Source organism: Manis pentadactyla, chromosome 13 (genome assembly GCF_030020395.1).
Source record: "Manis pentadactyla isolate mManPen7 chromosome 13, mManPen7.hap1, whole genome shotgun sequence".
NCBI lineage: Eukaryota > Metazoa > Chordata > Mammalia > Pholidota > Manidae > Manis > Manis pentadactyla.
The window spans coordinates 96,757,325-96,772,956 of NC_080031.1; the positions used below are offsets into that span (position 1 = coordinate 96,757,325).

Sequence of the window (15,632 nt, forward strand, 5' to 3'; positions counted from 1 at the left end):
AGCAGCTGTCTGAGCTTCCCTGAGGTCACTTCAGCTGTCTCTGCAGCGGTCTTTCCCCAGTGCCTTGGCCTCAGTTTCCCAAGGCTGATGCAAGGTGACCTCTTGGGCCGGTCTGCTCAGTGGGGCCGGGGGCTGTACGTGTGGGCTGCTTGTCCTGTCATCCTCCCTGGACGGCAGGGATTCTGGGGTCACAAGGGCCGCATTACAGACGGCTTGAGTCCCTCCGGCCTTCCCGAGCCCCTTCCGCGTTTGGAGTATCGCCAACTGTCCCTGCTCACAGCAAGCTCACCCTCCGGGGCCAGGCGGGTCAGGCATAGAGGAGCCTGGAGCAGGCAGATGAGGGACTCCAGAGATTCCTATGGGGAGGGGCCATGTCCTGGGGCTTGGAAGAGTCTGGGTGGACTTTCTGGAGGAGACAGCCTGGAAGCTGGCCTTTGAGGGCTAGGAAGGAGTAAAGGGGGACTCCAGATGGATCCTGACTTTCTTGCTGGACCAGGCCACGTGTCTAATTATATTGGCTGTTTGGGGGACAGACAGGGCTGGATATCTCAAAAGCTTGGGTGATGGGGACAATGCCACCCCCTGGGGACACTCTGCCGCTAGGACTAGGTTCCCTCACACTGCTCTGGGCCTTTCCATCTTCCCATGTTCTGTTTGGCCTCGACTGACTACCTGCCTGAAGCCGCCCCAGCCGGAGGCCACTCCATCTAGACGTAGAGTCCACGCCGTCGGGGTCCTGGGCTGAGAACAGTGGGCCACAAGGAGGAGAAGCTAACAGTCAGAAGGGGCTGATGGGCCCAGTGCCGCCCCTGCAGGCTCTGCCCCCTGACACTAGCGAGGGGCCACTTGACCCCAAGGTGGCCTCTGACCTTCCACGCCAGAGCTCCCAGGCTCCGGGTTAATAAGTAATTCTCCCCAATTCAGTGTGTTTCTATCCTTCATATGTCTCCTCTAAGGCCCATGCCTGGGGGGCTTAGGGAGGCTGACGGCTGTGTCAGGTCAGCGAATTTCAAGGTGGTGTTTCCCAGGTTCCTTCAAATCCATTCACACACACTGTGCAGGTAGTGGGGGACCCTCTGGTGGGACATGATGAGGTGACCAACAGGGACAGGAGGCTGAGGATAAGGAGAACGGACACCACAGGCCTCCCGTCATATTCTGGCTCTACCAAGTACTGGCTGCATGACCTCAGGTGAACCTAACCCCTCCAAGCTTCTGTTTCTCCACCTCTGAGTGGAATTAACAACAGTGCTCACCTCACAGGGTCCCTGTGAGATAATGCAGATCAAGGGTTCAGCACAGTGCCTGGGACTCGAGGAATACCCATAAACGGGAGCTTGAAGAAAAACCGGCTTTCCTATTAAGCTCATAAATCTAAGGAGAGTTTAATCAAAGCCCCAAACTAGCTGTGCCCTAGGTACTGCGCCCCAGAGAGGGCCGCCCCTGATGTCACAAAGAGCCGAGGGAATGGAGATACCAACCACCACGGGGCCAGAAAGCCCGGGGACAGGAGGCCCCGGTGCGGAGGCGGTTTCCTGAGGCCGGGGTGACGCCTGCAGCCTCCCTGGCTCTAAGATGGGCCGGTGTGCTGGCGGGGGCTGCGGTTGTCCACACGCCTGCCGTGCGGGGCCTCGGCCGAGAGAAAGTGATCCCTCGGCTCTTTACCAACATGTTTGCATTTATATTATTGTTTTAATTCTAACACGACTTTTATGCTGGAGACACTGGATGCCACAAACAAGTGGTTTTATTTCCCCTCCTAAAGCCCCCCGTGATTTACTGGCTGGCTCTGGGGTAATCCCTTTCGTTCCTCATGAAAGAGGGGGCAGCTGTTTACATGGCTGTGCGGGGCCAGGTCTGCCTGACAGATGTGGGGCCGGGCAGCTGTGCATGTGCTTGCCTTTGGCGTTCTGCCTGCTTAAAAGCTTTCAATTGATTATTTTTAAAAACTTTTTACTCCATGAAAAATGTAGAGAATTACTTTTATGCTTCAATTAAAAATTTCCCAATAGCCATATGAAAGAGCATGAAATTATTACTTCCAATAAAGGCTCCTGTTCTTTCTTTGGAAGCACCTTTCATCAAAATAGATCAAAGTGCATCTGCCTAATTGAGCCTCAGAGCCATCTGTGAGGAAGGGCAGTCTCCACAGCCTGGCTCCCTGAGAGGACAGGCCAGGGACAGAGGCCGCCCCAGAGGTGCAGTGCCCGAGAGCAGACCTTCCGGGGGGGTGGGGGGCGGGAGGCAGGAAGCTGGCTAGTTTTGCTCTGATCCAAAGGAAAGTACTTTGAAAAAAAGAGAAAAGGTCTTGGCTCTGGGACTGGCCCTGACACCTCCTGTGCATCTCCACGGGTCGACAGGGTGCTTGCTGACCGCCTTAGGAAGGGTGCTGGTCTGTGTCAGGTGCCCTGAGAGCCAACCAAAAGGGTTTTAGACACTTTGTTAGCCTTTCTTCTTTCAATATGCATTTAAATGGTGTTCAACATATGCTCTTGGTAAGAGAATAGAATGAAGCAGTATAGCAGCTGGAAGTGTAGACGGCACTGCAAACCAACATGGGTGTGACGCATCACCTCTGGGTGTCTGCATTTGGGGGATGAGGAGGCGTGCGCAGTGCACGGGCAAACATGGGCTGGGGGCAGGAGCTCTCCCTTCCTGGTCTCGCACCCATCCCCCTTCACGCCGGAGATGAGGCTGTTTGGTGCTCCAGCTTCTTTTTGCCTGGAGCTGGAGGAGGGCACCTGCTCTAAGGGCGCAGAGCGCTGAGGCCCTTGCTCAAAGGAGCCCTGGTGCAGGGGGCCACGGCGGGACTGCTGGGGAGGGAGGGGGCAGGCAGTGACAGGCTCCAGAGGAGGCTGGGGGGTTCTGCCAGTCTGTGTGACCTCTGTGGCCCTCAGAAAGCCCTGGGCACAGTGGCAGGGCCTGTCTGCCTGAGGGCAGGGCCTTCCAGGTACGATGTCTAAGCTCCGCTTGAGCAGACACCCCAGGGTGATGTGACAGGAAAGCCACCCAAGACCAGCCCTGCCACCTGAGGTGTGGGATCTCAGTGACAGCGGTGTCTGGGAAGGCAGAATTACAGGGCTTACCCAAGATGAAAACGGACCAGAATCTACTGTCTGTCCTCCTCATGGGCTGGGAAGGGGAGTGCTTTGGAAACAAAAGCTTTCTATAAATGAGGAATGGTTCTGAGGACCTTTCCTCAGGCTCGCCCAGGACAGTGCAGCTGACACACAGCCCTGCCTTCCCTTGGGTACCTGGAGGGACCGATGGCAGAGACCCCAAAGGCCTGTGATCTGGACAGGAAGCCCCAGGAGCAGTCTCTGCCCACACAGAGCCCTGGGTTGTGGCCCTCTTGGCCCACATACCAACAGTGGCAGCCTCTAAAGGCCAGATTCCCTTTCTTCAGTGCCCAATCCTGATTGCGAGCTTCCAGACGCTTGTGACTTAGCCCTTTGGCAGGGAGGAGCCGGGTGGTGTGACAGGTGGTAGGACACAGCCTCAGAGGCAGAGGAGACCCGACCAGCCTCACACCCTCACCATGGCACAGAGTTCTCAAAGCTCTCTCCCATCTCAACATTGAGATGCTGATGGGGGATCATTATGCCATTTGACAGAGTTGGGCTTATGTGCCATCATGTACCTGGTTAGTGGCTGAAATACCAAGCCCATTGCGGTGGAGCTGTGAGTGAGGCCTGAGCCCCAGCCGGGAGCTTGATGAGTGACTGTTTGCTGACAGTTGGGGGTAACATCGGCAGGGAGGCGGTGTAGCTGGGCACTGTTGCTGAGTCCTGCCTGCCCCATCAGCTGCTCAGTGACGGCTCTCTCCCAGGGTGGCCCTCTGGGTTGTCTGTCTGTCTGAGGGGCAGCTGGGCCGCTACTGATGATGCTGGGGAGTCTGCTCTGCCTGGAGATATTTCAGGGCTGAGAGGTAGAGCAGGCCCAGCCCCGTTTCACCATCATGCAGTTGACCTTGCGGTTCTACCAGGCGCCCCGCCCCTTATCAGCAGGACGACAAGACGGAGATAGAGCAAGCAGATCTGGAGAAGGATGGTGTGGAATGCAAGTGTAAGGGGCAGAGGCTTTGCCCACAGACCGCTGTGGCTTGGAACAGAGCCACGACAGCTACTGGTAGGGCTGGGAGGGGCACTCTGCATCCGCAACCCTACATTCACATCTCCCCATGCATCTACCGCTTCGTGTCCTTCAAGAGTCACTCTCTGAGCACCACCTCTGAAGGTCCCAGTCCACCAAGGTGAGCTTCTGTGATGGCATTCACGGTCACACCTGAAGCTTACATTGTACCCCAGCTTCCTGTCTCAGCATGTCTCTCCAACTGTCCCTCACCATTGCTTACATTTGTATTCTTCCCTCTCTCATGCCTTAGGGCTTCTCAATGAAGGAAAGTGCTTGAAAGTGGCTCTGTTCACCCTGCACACACTCAGAGCTCCATGAGTACAGGCTCAGCATGCAGAGAAATACATCCACGACTGACACAGTAACAAGCTGTGTGCCCTTACCTGCCGCTGCCAATAGACGGAAATGCAATGGACTTGAGCTTCTTATCATCTGCCAGAGCCAAGCAGTTCTTCACTGTTTTTTCCAGAAGTTCCTCACACTTGTCCACACCCCACACTGGACTGTTACAGTGGATCACAAACTTGGCCGGCAGGCCGTGGCCGGCACTAACAGCAGCTGGAGGGGATGAGACAGGAACAGTGAGTTCTGTCCCTCTGCAAAGCACATGACACAAATGCCAAACCCAGGTCCCCTGCCTAGCTACTGCCCATCTTCCTGGGCCCTCTGAGGGCCTATGTCCAGGGAGTTGGCCACGGCTGCCTGCCATGCAATAATGCCACTGTGAGCTCGAGGCAGGAAGTGATGAATGGTCTTCTAACTCAGAGAAGACGTCAAGGCTGACCCTTGGAAAGCTGGTATTAGGAAGCATCACCACCAGGAATTTTAGCCAAGACTGTAGTGAGCCCTCTCTCTACTGTCCCAGAAGTCAGAGCCTTAACCATCTACTCTGGTCAGTACTTGCAGCCTCAGGTTGTCTTTCGGGGTCTCCAACCCCCTTTCTTCAAGTGGACTTATGTGTAGATAATTATGATACATTTATAAATGGCCTAGACATGATGCAGGACAAAATGATGAGGAAAGCAACAGCCCTGGCATCTCTGGTGCTCCCCTCTCCTTTACTAACTGACCCTGTTTAGTTCTGACAGAATAATTAGACTGCTTTTCTTTAGGGTGGGGCTGTTCTCTTTTCCTGGCAGAGGAGCCTTTTTCTAGTTCCACATCTCCAGGCTCACTCTCACTCTGTGCCCCTTGTCAGATCTAAAGACACTGGCCTTGGGTGTGCTACCCACCAGGAAACACAACCAGTCAGCCTGGTGTCTGCCAGAGCACGCTCCAGGGCTCCCATCCCAAAAGGAACAATGCACAGATGGTGGTCCTGGCCCAGCAGGTTTGCTCAGTGCCGTGGGCCATCCTGCCACACAGGGGCATACCAAGGTCTCCACACCACTGCCACAAAAAGACACCCAAACTGGTTTGTTTGACCCAGCGTTTCCTAAACCCATTTTGTGAAGGCTGACCATCCTCAGGGGATGGGTTGTGAAGGCTGTGTCACTAGCAAATACTAGCAAAGAGTGATTTGTGGAGAGAGTCTCATGGTGTGGTAGAAATAGCTCTGAGCTAAGAGGTCTGAGTCTTAGCTTTGCTCACTGACTGGTACAAGAACTCTGGGCTGAAGTGCTGACCTATAGAAACCTGAGATTGGGGATTTTAATTCACTGGGCTGTCCATAGGAGAGGGCAGTGCTACACTGTGCATGGGACAAGACTGGAAGAAACAACGGTGATTATCTTTGGACAGTGGAGTAGGGGCTTGTTTTAAAATATTTTTAACATACAAAGATGATAAAATATTTTCTAAAATAGATCATAATATCAAGAACAAAATGTCTTATTAAAACAGGCAAGCATCCTTAGCCATGCTAAATCTAATGGGTTTGCATCAGCTATGACAGGTGTCTCCAGCCGAGTTTGGTGTATGACAGCACCAGGGCCACCCTGCATTACCCCTCAAGCTGAGGGCTTGGGCTGGCACAGAGAGGTACTGGGAAGGGGCTCAAGAATGACCAGGAGCCCCTGGCTGGGTAGTTAGTGCTGTGTGTACCCTCCCTTGTTCATTGTGGACTTTGGTGGAAATGCCTATGAGCTGGATAATTGTACCACACCGCAATGCCATACCCCTTTCAGGCAAAACAGAACTGGCCGGCCAGAGGTCAAAGGCACAGCTCAGCAAAGGGTATGCCACCCTCGTATCCCCACCAGGCCCCGTGACCAGCCCAGGATGGGAGGTTATGTGTAGTCACCGGGGCACGGTTTGGGGTACGCCTCAGAGAGGGCTTGTGTGGACCTCACGTAGGAACTGTTAATGCCCATATTAAGATTCATTTTAGAAACAGGATTTGAAAGACAGAATGGACACTGGGACCATCTAGTAAGAAAAGAAAACCTGATCCCAAAGAAACTGGCCAGTCCTTGCACAGCTGGTGGGGTGAGCTGGGCCTTACCCCGCTGTTCTCAGGAAGCCCTCCAAAACCCAGGCTGGCAGCAGTAAGGAACACCCTGCTTCTATCTAGTCCTTAGCAGTTCTCCCTCCCCACCTCAAATTCTAGGTTATTTTCTTACTCCTGGTATTGCAAAAGGTGTAATTGGTAAAGGAAAAATATGTCTTGGTACTTTTCCCGTTAAACAGAATGAACACGATTCATCTGCATCTCTCACCGGCAGGTCCACAGATGGTTCATTACCACTATCTGTGATTCTCAGCTCTTAGGTTTGCCAAACTCAGTTTCTATAATTCCTTAAAATTTGAGGTCCAGTCATTAAACACTCAGAAGCTATTTTAAGTCATAAAAAAATTGGAAAGGCAATTTCCCCGATCCTTAAGCTCCCTTGACAACGTGCATGCGGTGAGTCTACATTTTAAAGCCTACGGGCTCTTCCTCCTCTCAGAGAGGCTCACAGTGCGTGTACCTCTGACGCCCACACTGCCCCATAAAGCGGCTTCCCTGCGGCTGCGGGCGCCACCCAGGCGGACACAGCGCGCCCCCCTCACCTCCAGCTACTTCCAAGGGCCCGCTCTTCTTCCGGAGCTCCAGAACGGCCTCCACGAAGTCCTTGCCACCTTTCTTCTCCAGCGTGTTTCCTAGACAAGGACAGGGTGAGGTCAGACTGCCATTCCTGTGTTTCAGGGCACACACAGATACTTAGCATGTCAGGTGATTACGTACTTCAAATGATCTGACCCGCTAAATTTCCATATGGCTGTAAAACAGGAACCAAGCCTTGGCTGAGTCAGAAAAGTGAAATCTAGAAGGGATCTGCCATGGCCCGTTGCCACTCTGGCACTGGTTTCACCGAGCTGTCTTTGCTGCCCCTCATTTGGGCGTGAGTCAGGGTGAGCCTGGATGTGCCAGAGATGCGAGGGAGATGCCTGTTCTTTGCCAGCATGCCCGTCCCGCATGCTTTTCGTCGGCATGAGAAACCAGGCCATGCTAGCTTCCAAGGCTGATGTCTCCCCTGGGTTTTCTTCTCTGTCTCTGGGGAGAACCCCCAAATAAGGAGGTTTTAGAAGAAGCATACCATGCTCCCATCACGCAGCCAGCTCTCCTCTTGGCAGCAGGCCCAGAAAAAAAGCACTCAGGTCTGACCTTGGACCAGCATTGTCACCACGCTTAGTTCCTGTTTTGCAGCTTTGGCATCATATGCAAATACAAAAAAAAAATGGCCTCAGACAATATTTCTTTAATCACACTAATGATTCAGAATCACTTTAGGTAAAGGAGAGCAACATCAGAAGCAGAGCTTAAAGATGAGCTTGTATGATATAAAAGCTTGGAAAGAAAGACAACCAACTGTTCAGAACCAGATTTAAAAAATAAAATCCAATGTTGGTAGGGAACACTTCCTCTTCAATTAGGTAATCAACTCCTGCTATGAAAGCCAAGTTCCCAAACTAAGATTACCAACATCTGATAAGGTCTGTGGGTCAAATGCCTCATGTGGGACAGAAAGCAGCACCTAAAGTGAGGGACGATATCTTTTAAAGTTTGACCAGAATGGGGTCTCAGTCTTCTTTAAACTCTGATTCCTCAGTTTTGCACATTTTAAAGTACTTTTCCTCATGAGAGGATAAAATACTCCCCTTAAGATTCACCATTTGTCTTGGAAAATTCAAGGTGCACCTGGCACATTTTGGTATGATGGTCAGGGTGCATCGGAGTGCACCAGCCCAAATTCTTTGTATTCCCCCATAATGACTAGGTCTGACTTCCCTGGAGAGACCTGCCTTACTTGCATGCTTGTTCTAGAGGGGTGAACCCGTCCCAGGAAGTGTCTGGAAGGAAAAGCAGAGGGCCAGGCACTGCCCCATATGAGACAGCACAGGGGCCAACGGCAGACACTGACTTGTAAGCCATCCCACTGTAACAAGTCTGGGGTGCACGAATGAATGTGACCAGTGGGCTGTCACCCACAAGGTGCTCTCAACTAACAGAAGGACCTGCTTTCAGAGAGAGATTAACTTGGGAACCTTGAGGTAGGAGCCAGGGTCCCTCATCATTAGTCCAGGCTGCCTGCGTGCCTTCCCATGCCTTGGGAAGCAGGAAGGTAGGCTTTAAATGGCAGATGTGTCAGGAGGGAGACACATCCACTCCAGACTGCTACCTGCTATGGCAGCAGCTGGGGCTGCTGTGTGTTCCTGACAAAGCTCAGCGTCAGAGACGGTGGCTGAGTGGGCTTGCGGGACTCAATTCTACCTGCCAGGCAGTGGGAACTTTGCGGATACAACTCAGGTGAGTGAAGCCCGATTACAGGTTCACCCAAAATATTCACGCAACTGGGAAAAACGAATCTGAATCCACTGGGTCCCAAATGTTGCTGCCCAGCTGCCCAGCCTTCCCTTTTAGGCTATTCTCCAGGTTGAGGGAGAGGAACAAGTACACGCTAGGTGCAACTATTTGGGTCCGCGTTCTCTAACCTATCTAGTCTTTGGGGGAGAACTGAGAAATTGGGAAAGTAAAATAAAATCAGTACTGTATTAGCACATACCACCAACTCCTTTCTAAATATAAAATGTTAAGAAAATGGGCTGACTTATAATAAAAGGTGTTATATCTTAGGAAGAGTGTTTACTTTAAAATTTTTACTTATAATTAAATCTTGCTTTAATTAGAAGTGAAACTTGCGAGTTAAAATACACTTAATGCATTTCCCAAACTTAAAAACTGAACCTTAGATTGCAGGCAATCAACCCAGTCAGGACTTGACTCCTACACACACATATGTATGCACATGTTCATGTAGACACACGTGTACTTTTTAACAAGAAACAGGCCCATGTCAAGTGTATTGTCAACACTCTTAATGTAAGACTCTTGCTTTTTAGGCTTAACTTCAGGGTTAATCATAAAGCAATTGGCTTATTTGCCCCCAAGCATAAACATGTGTTACTCCCATAAGAACAAGAACATTATTTCATGCTTAGAAAGCAGGCATAAGTATCAGTGTTCAAAACAGCCTAAGCAAAAATTTAGGCTTGGACAAATGTCAGGCTAAGCCTGTGGTCTATTTCACTGTTAGAAAGAACTTTTGATGGGAAAGAGTTAACCCCTGGGGCTAAGCATTCCTGCACTCGCATTCCTTCTTCCAGCGGTCTTGGGACTCTGGGAATTCCACAAATAGGGGACACAGAGTGATTACTTCCTAGCTTCCTCTTTTCCCTCTCACACAGCCAGGTGGGAGCTGGACCCAATTGAGACCATGAATCTGGTTTATCATTGTTTTTCGCATTTTAAATGACTTCTGGGTTCAGTACTAGTTTGGACTGGTTCACTGAGAAAAAGCACTGAGGTGGGCTTTGGAAGACCTGGGTTCTGGTCCTGGCATAGACGTCGCTCTGCGGCTGGTCAGGCTCTCTGGCCCTGCTGAGGCTTCTCCCAGCTGTGACAGTGTCAGAGGGTGACGTGCAGTGTGACTTTGGGCAAGCTCTCGGACCCAGTTACTTAGATGTCACCAAGGCTGATCCAGCTACCCTGTGCACGTCAGTGGGTCGAGGGCAAACGTCAGAGGGAAAGGCATTAGCACGGTCATCATTTCAAGAAGACCAGTTCTGACTACAGTTCAGGAAGGACTGGCTCTTCTCCGGGCCCGGCCGGCTCCCAGCCTGTGTCCAGGCATGGCCGATCCCTCTGAACACGTGCCTTCCGCGGCCACTTTCTTCTCCCTTGGCCTGGATGGGATACTTTTGCCCAGGGAGTTTCCTAATTTTCATTTCACCAAAAGTCCTGGACGACAGGATGAACCCAGGACTTAGTCACTCACTCCTGGTGGAAAGATAAGCCCTTAGCTGTTTGTTTATTTGTTTTCCTCCAAATAAGTACTTTTCTCCCATCAAGTTTTCATTTGGGTAAGAAAGGAAGTATCTTCCTCTTAAGCTGCCTGACTTAGGAGCTCTTAAAACTTCTCAAAATCCTGTGAAAGAGGAGTTTGTTTTAATTGCCTGCAGCCTGACTCCATTTGGGCCAGGCTGACTTGGCGAATCCTGACTTTCCGTCCAGTTTGTCTTTTCAACCATGTCCGAAATCAATGCCCAGGAGAGCAGTTAGCCCAGAACCCAGCGGCTGGGGCAGACTGTGAACAGGAGGCTTTGCTGGTGACTCTGAACAGTGCTGGACAGCCACAGATTGCTAAGCTGTTGCACTTCTAGTGTCCAGGACACCCAGGAAAATCCTGATAGCCTCATTCCTCAAGATGACTTCACTCTCGTCCTCACTAGAAATGTGTCCCTTCTCTCTGGAAGCTGTTGTTTAAGTCTACACTCAGACGGTTGCTCTTGGGATGAGCACATCTACTGTAAAAATCACATATAGTCATGAGAGCCAGACCATACACTAAGGACCAAGCATAAGCCAGGTGTTAAACAAGGTGCTTTCTTACATTATTTAATATAAGTAATTCTCATATACTACCACTATTTTACAGAGAGGGAAACTGAGGCCTCGAGAAATTAAGGGACTTGCCCAGGCCCCATACCCAGTAAATGGCAAGGTTAGGATTCATTCCTGCTACCTGGCTTCAAGCCTGTGCTTTTTGCCATCACACCTGGGTGCCTCCTCAGCATATTCTTAAAGTAGGGCACTACCTGGCGCTTCTGCGCAGTCTGCAGCCCCTGCTTCAGCAGCCCCAAAGCTCTGCCTCACATCACCCTCAGCTATTCAGTGCCAGAAGCCAAATGCTGGTGCATGTCAGCTGCTCAGGGAACAGAAGAGGCTTTCTGGGCCTGGGAGAGTGTTTCTTAAGAGTGGTTTAGGGACACCATATCAGAATTGGGTGACTTTCATGCACTTAAGGGCTGAGAACTCCTGAGTGTGGTAGAGTGTTTAAAAGTGCCTCTGTGTGCACCAGAGGCTCTAAGGCCATTTGCAGAAATGAGCATGTTTCTGACACAGAGATGTGGGGAACACAGACCCATGCACAGGTATTGTGTGTGTATGATCCACAGAGGACACGAAAATGGTCTTGCATTCCTCTTGGCCCTTCTAGCTGCACCCCTCTTGCAGCTGAAATCAAGTGCCAACCCAAGTCTCCAACAAAGCTGTACCTCATGGAGCAAATGAAGAAATGCTCCTGCTGAACCAGTTTCCAAACCAGAAATGGGCCCATTTGCGAGCCGCATGATGTGCCCTGGCTGACTGCTAGCTGGTATTTCTCTAGGTCACAACCCAGGGATGGGAGACCTTGGGGAGGTCAGGACAGCTGGAAGTGTGAAATGAATGCAGCCCTGCATAGCTGTCAAAGTATCAAGCTGTCTGCGGCGGCCGACTGACCATGCACACACACACTCGGCAGCACCCGGCTAGGCATTACCTACTTCACCACCGGTGTAGAAGTCAGTGTTTGTCGGGTGAACGACAGCATCACTGTCGATCGAGGCAATGTCAGCCTGTACAACTTGCAACTATAACAGGTAAACAAATGTATATCAACTGTGTTGGACCGAGACCCACACACAGGCACAGTTACTAATGCCCCAGCGGTGGGGCCGGCCTACCTGGTCGATTCCAACATATGAGCCAAAGGGGCAATCAGTCCACGAAGGATGCGCACGTGTGGGTGGGGGTGAGGAGAGGAGAGGAGGAGGGAGATCAGATGGGACATGTTTGAATTAAACACTTGAATGGCAAGTCCAAAAAAAGAGAAACACACACATGAGATCATTTCCAAAGGTTAAAAGAAATAACAAAACAATGAATGCCCCATTTGACTTTGCAAAACCCTGTAAAACTGGCACCCCACTGAGAAGGCTACTAAAACATGGCATTTCTTTTTAAAAAAAATGTGGACTCTCAGGCCAACCAAAACAACAAGTTTCTCCATTTTGCTGGCAGCACTCAACTTTCAGAGTTGGACTTTCACTCTTGCGACGTTCACCACTTTGTCTACCTTCAAGGGGCAGCTCTTGAAAATGGAGAAAACAGTAAAGGTTTGCATAGAGGACTGCCTTTATTTTTCCCCCTCGAAGGGTCAAAATGTTTTGCCGAGCTTGCCTCTTATTCTAGTCCATCTTACTGTTAGGTATTTTACATATAAAAGGTACTTTAGTTAGGATCCTTGCTTTTTCTAGCTTACGGTTTGTTTTTAAGAAAGTATGTGTATAGGCAGTTGGAAAACCAGTTCAAGCAGGACATTCTTGAGTCCCAGATCCTGTGTCTTCAGCCCACTGTTACACCCCGTTTGTGTGGTCTAGGCCTGGGTTCTGGAATGAGGACATCTGCCATCTGAAGGGAGCTGAAGGTGGGGGCTAAAGGCACAGAAACATACGCAGGTCAGCACTAGGCGAGAGGCTGCCTTGGTGGGCATCTGCTCGCCTGCTGTCTCTAGCAAGGCTCACAGCTAGCAGGACAAGAACCTTTATTGCGCCCCTGAGCTGACAGTTCCTCTAGGCACAGATGAAGCCACAGCATGGGACACCTGAGGGCTACCTCTCAGCTTGCCCTGCCCTGCCCACCCTCCTGAGCAGGGAGACACCACGGCTCTGGAGTTTTCCTCTGTAGCAACTTGCTCGGAAAGATACTGCCCTTCTGTTTAATATCATCCTCTAGCCAAATAATCCATGAAGGTGGCACTCAGTCATATACTGTTTTCAGTTGTGGAAAAAATTGAGGAAGGGACAGTAGGTGGCAAATTTGGGGAAAATCAATTTGCTGGTGGGTTAAAGACAGCTTGATGATATTCTGATGCAGTTTAGTTATCTCCCTTTTTATGTGCTTTCTTTGAGTGTCATCTGTCATGGACTCTTAAATGGAGAAACTATCATTTTGTAGTTACCTGAGATTTTTCAGTTCTAAAAAAAAAACACATTTTAAATAATCCCTCCCAAGTAACCAGCAATCAGTGTGATCATTATGGAAGAGAATTTAGATGATGATATATTTACAATCAGGGAGAAGCAGCCAATCACACTTAATGCACCATCATCAGGTTGTTTTCATTTGGAATGGCTTGGAGTAAGTAGACATCCAACGTCTACACTCAAATGTTAATCTTGGATTGGGGAATTTGGCTTGACTATCTTAAATTTGAGAAGATGAAAGACCTAAATTCTGGGTTCCATAACTTTTCATCTGACAGCTGGTGGTGCCAAACCCCATCCCCAATTACCTAGGTCATCTTTAAGGTCAATGTCAGCATTGGTAGGATTGATTATGGCCTCCACCTCAAAGCCGGCTAAATTACTGATTTCACTGTGAATAAGGTTCAGCTGAAAAGAAAAGCATGAGGTGGGAAATAACAGGACAGCCGGGAAGTCACAGAGAAGGGAGCCTTGGGATATAGGTGAGGGGCAGCGGGCAATCCAAGTGCTCTGGGCACAAAGGGGAATAGAGAGTTGCTGGCTAAAACAAATCCATCTCCAATAAAAGACAAGTGTTGCTCTGGATGCTGCAAGGAAATAAGCTAGGCTGAGGGTCCAGAACCTGCTGGGCGATGCTTGGGGCACAAGGGAGGCATAGGCCACGTGGGGCTGGTAGATCCAGTTCCCTTTAAAAGAACTTGTGACCTGGGGGCCAAAGTAAAGCAGCTTTCAGGATCCAGAATCAGGGTACTCATTGCTGGGCTGGGGGTCGGGGTCGGGTGTGTGTGACCACACTCTTCTTTGGGCACTAGGGTGGTGCATAAGTCCTAGCTGCCTTGGGCAAACCCCTACTGGCTCTGCCATTCTCCTCTGAAGGCTGTCCCCGTTCCCATGACCACGGTCTGGCTGGCTCCCTTGCCTGCTCAGGGGCCCCAAGGAGCAAGGGCAGTCTGTTGCTCAGCAACATCTGATGGTACTGCCTATTACTCACATAGTGCTGAAGTTCTGGTGAAACCCAGAAAGAGAAGCAGCACTTCTCTAGCAAGACAATGTATCTTTTAAACTGCTCTCAGTTTGTTAGTGCGAGTACTCTGAGGCCCAATGGGTTGAGCACTTTTCTGGAGTGAGTTTTAGGAGTACACAACCAATAGGCCCTTTCTGAAGAGCCACTGAATGCCCCCTCCCCACTGTTACTCGGTTGCCACAGCAACCCTGGGTATGCGAGGAGCCCTGAGGGCTAACTCAAGCTCTGGGCGGGGCACGGGGAAATAGCTGGCCCAGGACTACTGCCCGGTCCCACCACTGTCTCCTTCCTGTTCTTACGTACAGTGCCTGCAGCAAAGCTCTTGCTCATCCTTGTCTCTCAATGAAGATGCTCATTCTTCAGGGATATGAATTCCTAACAGCTACAGCCAAGGGCAATCCTAAGCAGCCCCCAGAGACGCTGGTGCCCAAGACCAACTGTGATCCAGGCTGGAAGTGTTGGCACAGCCCACAGGGGCCTGCAGGGCAGGGGCGTTGCCCAGGGGCTCACTCTGAGGAGAGGCCCTATGCAGATGCTGGACAGAGAGGTTATTGGCTTCTGAGATACAAGTCATTGAAGTTCTGGGGCCAAACACTTTATTGAAAACAAACAAAAAACTCAACACTCTGTAAGTATCAGAAATATAAACCCACATTTCTGATTCCTGGAAGCCATTTGTAGATTCTCAAAAAAGGGACCTGCTTAGACTAAAAGTCATCCTTTGTGTTAGAGTGATTGTGGAAATGAATCTGGTCATGTTTAGTTAGGACTCCAAGAGAGTTTTCTCCACCTGCACTTTCTGGGCTGTGGTTCCTAGCACTGCAGGGCAATTTAGGGGCCACCCACATCCCTGAAACTGAAGGAAGTCCACTGGGGGTGAAGCATAGGACCCTGGTGACAGGACAGAGGTGGAGAAGAGAGAGAGCATCAGGGCCAGGGAGCAAACTGGGGCACTCAGGGAGAAGGGGTGTGGCTGGGCACAGCCTGGGGGGGTCTCAGGATAAGGCAAATGTTCAGTATAGTCCTGACAAGGTAAAGGGCTTGGTTATGATATCATGTAAGTGACTTCAAACAATGCTGTTTATAAAAACTCAAATTAAGCCAATAGTCCCTGCCCCCTCCCCACCAACCCCCCAAAATAACCTCCTACTATGTGAAGTGGCAGGAGGTTATTAGGGGAGAAAAG

General features: G+C 50.5%; 1 protein-coding gene across 9 annotated transcripts in view; it reads right to left on the reverse strand.

Moving 5' to 3' along the window:
- Positions 1 to 15,632, reverse strand: part of LOC118918758 (core histone macro-H2A.1) — an 82,147-nt gene that overhangs the window by 4,913 nt on the left and 61,602 nt on the right. For 3 of the 9 annotated variants that reach the window (XM_036897925.2, XM_036897932.2, XM_057490896.1), the window contains exons 6-8: positions 13,731 to 13,830; positions 7,126 to 7,215; positions 4,518 to 4,692 (exon numbers count right to left, since the gene is read on the reverse strand). In XM_036897925.2, the coding sequence (XP_036753820.1) occupies positions 4,518 to 4,692; positions 7,126 to 7,215; positions 13,731 to 13,830 (365 nt within the window). Of the gene's footprint in view, positions 1 to 4,517; positions 4,693 to 7,125; positions 7,216 to 7,652; positions 7,763 to 11,936; positions 12,028 to 12,120; positions 12,242 to 13,730; positions 13,831 to 15,632 lie in introns of those variants that run through there. The other 6 variants (XM_036897942.2, XM_036897951.2, XM_036897964.2 and 3 more) reach the window with 4 other exon arrangements.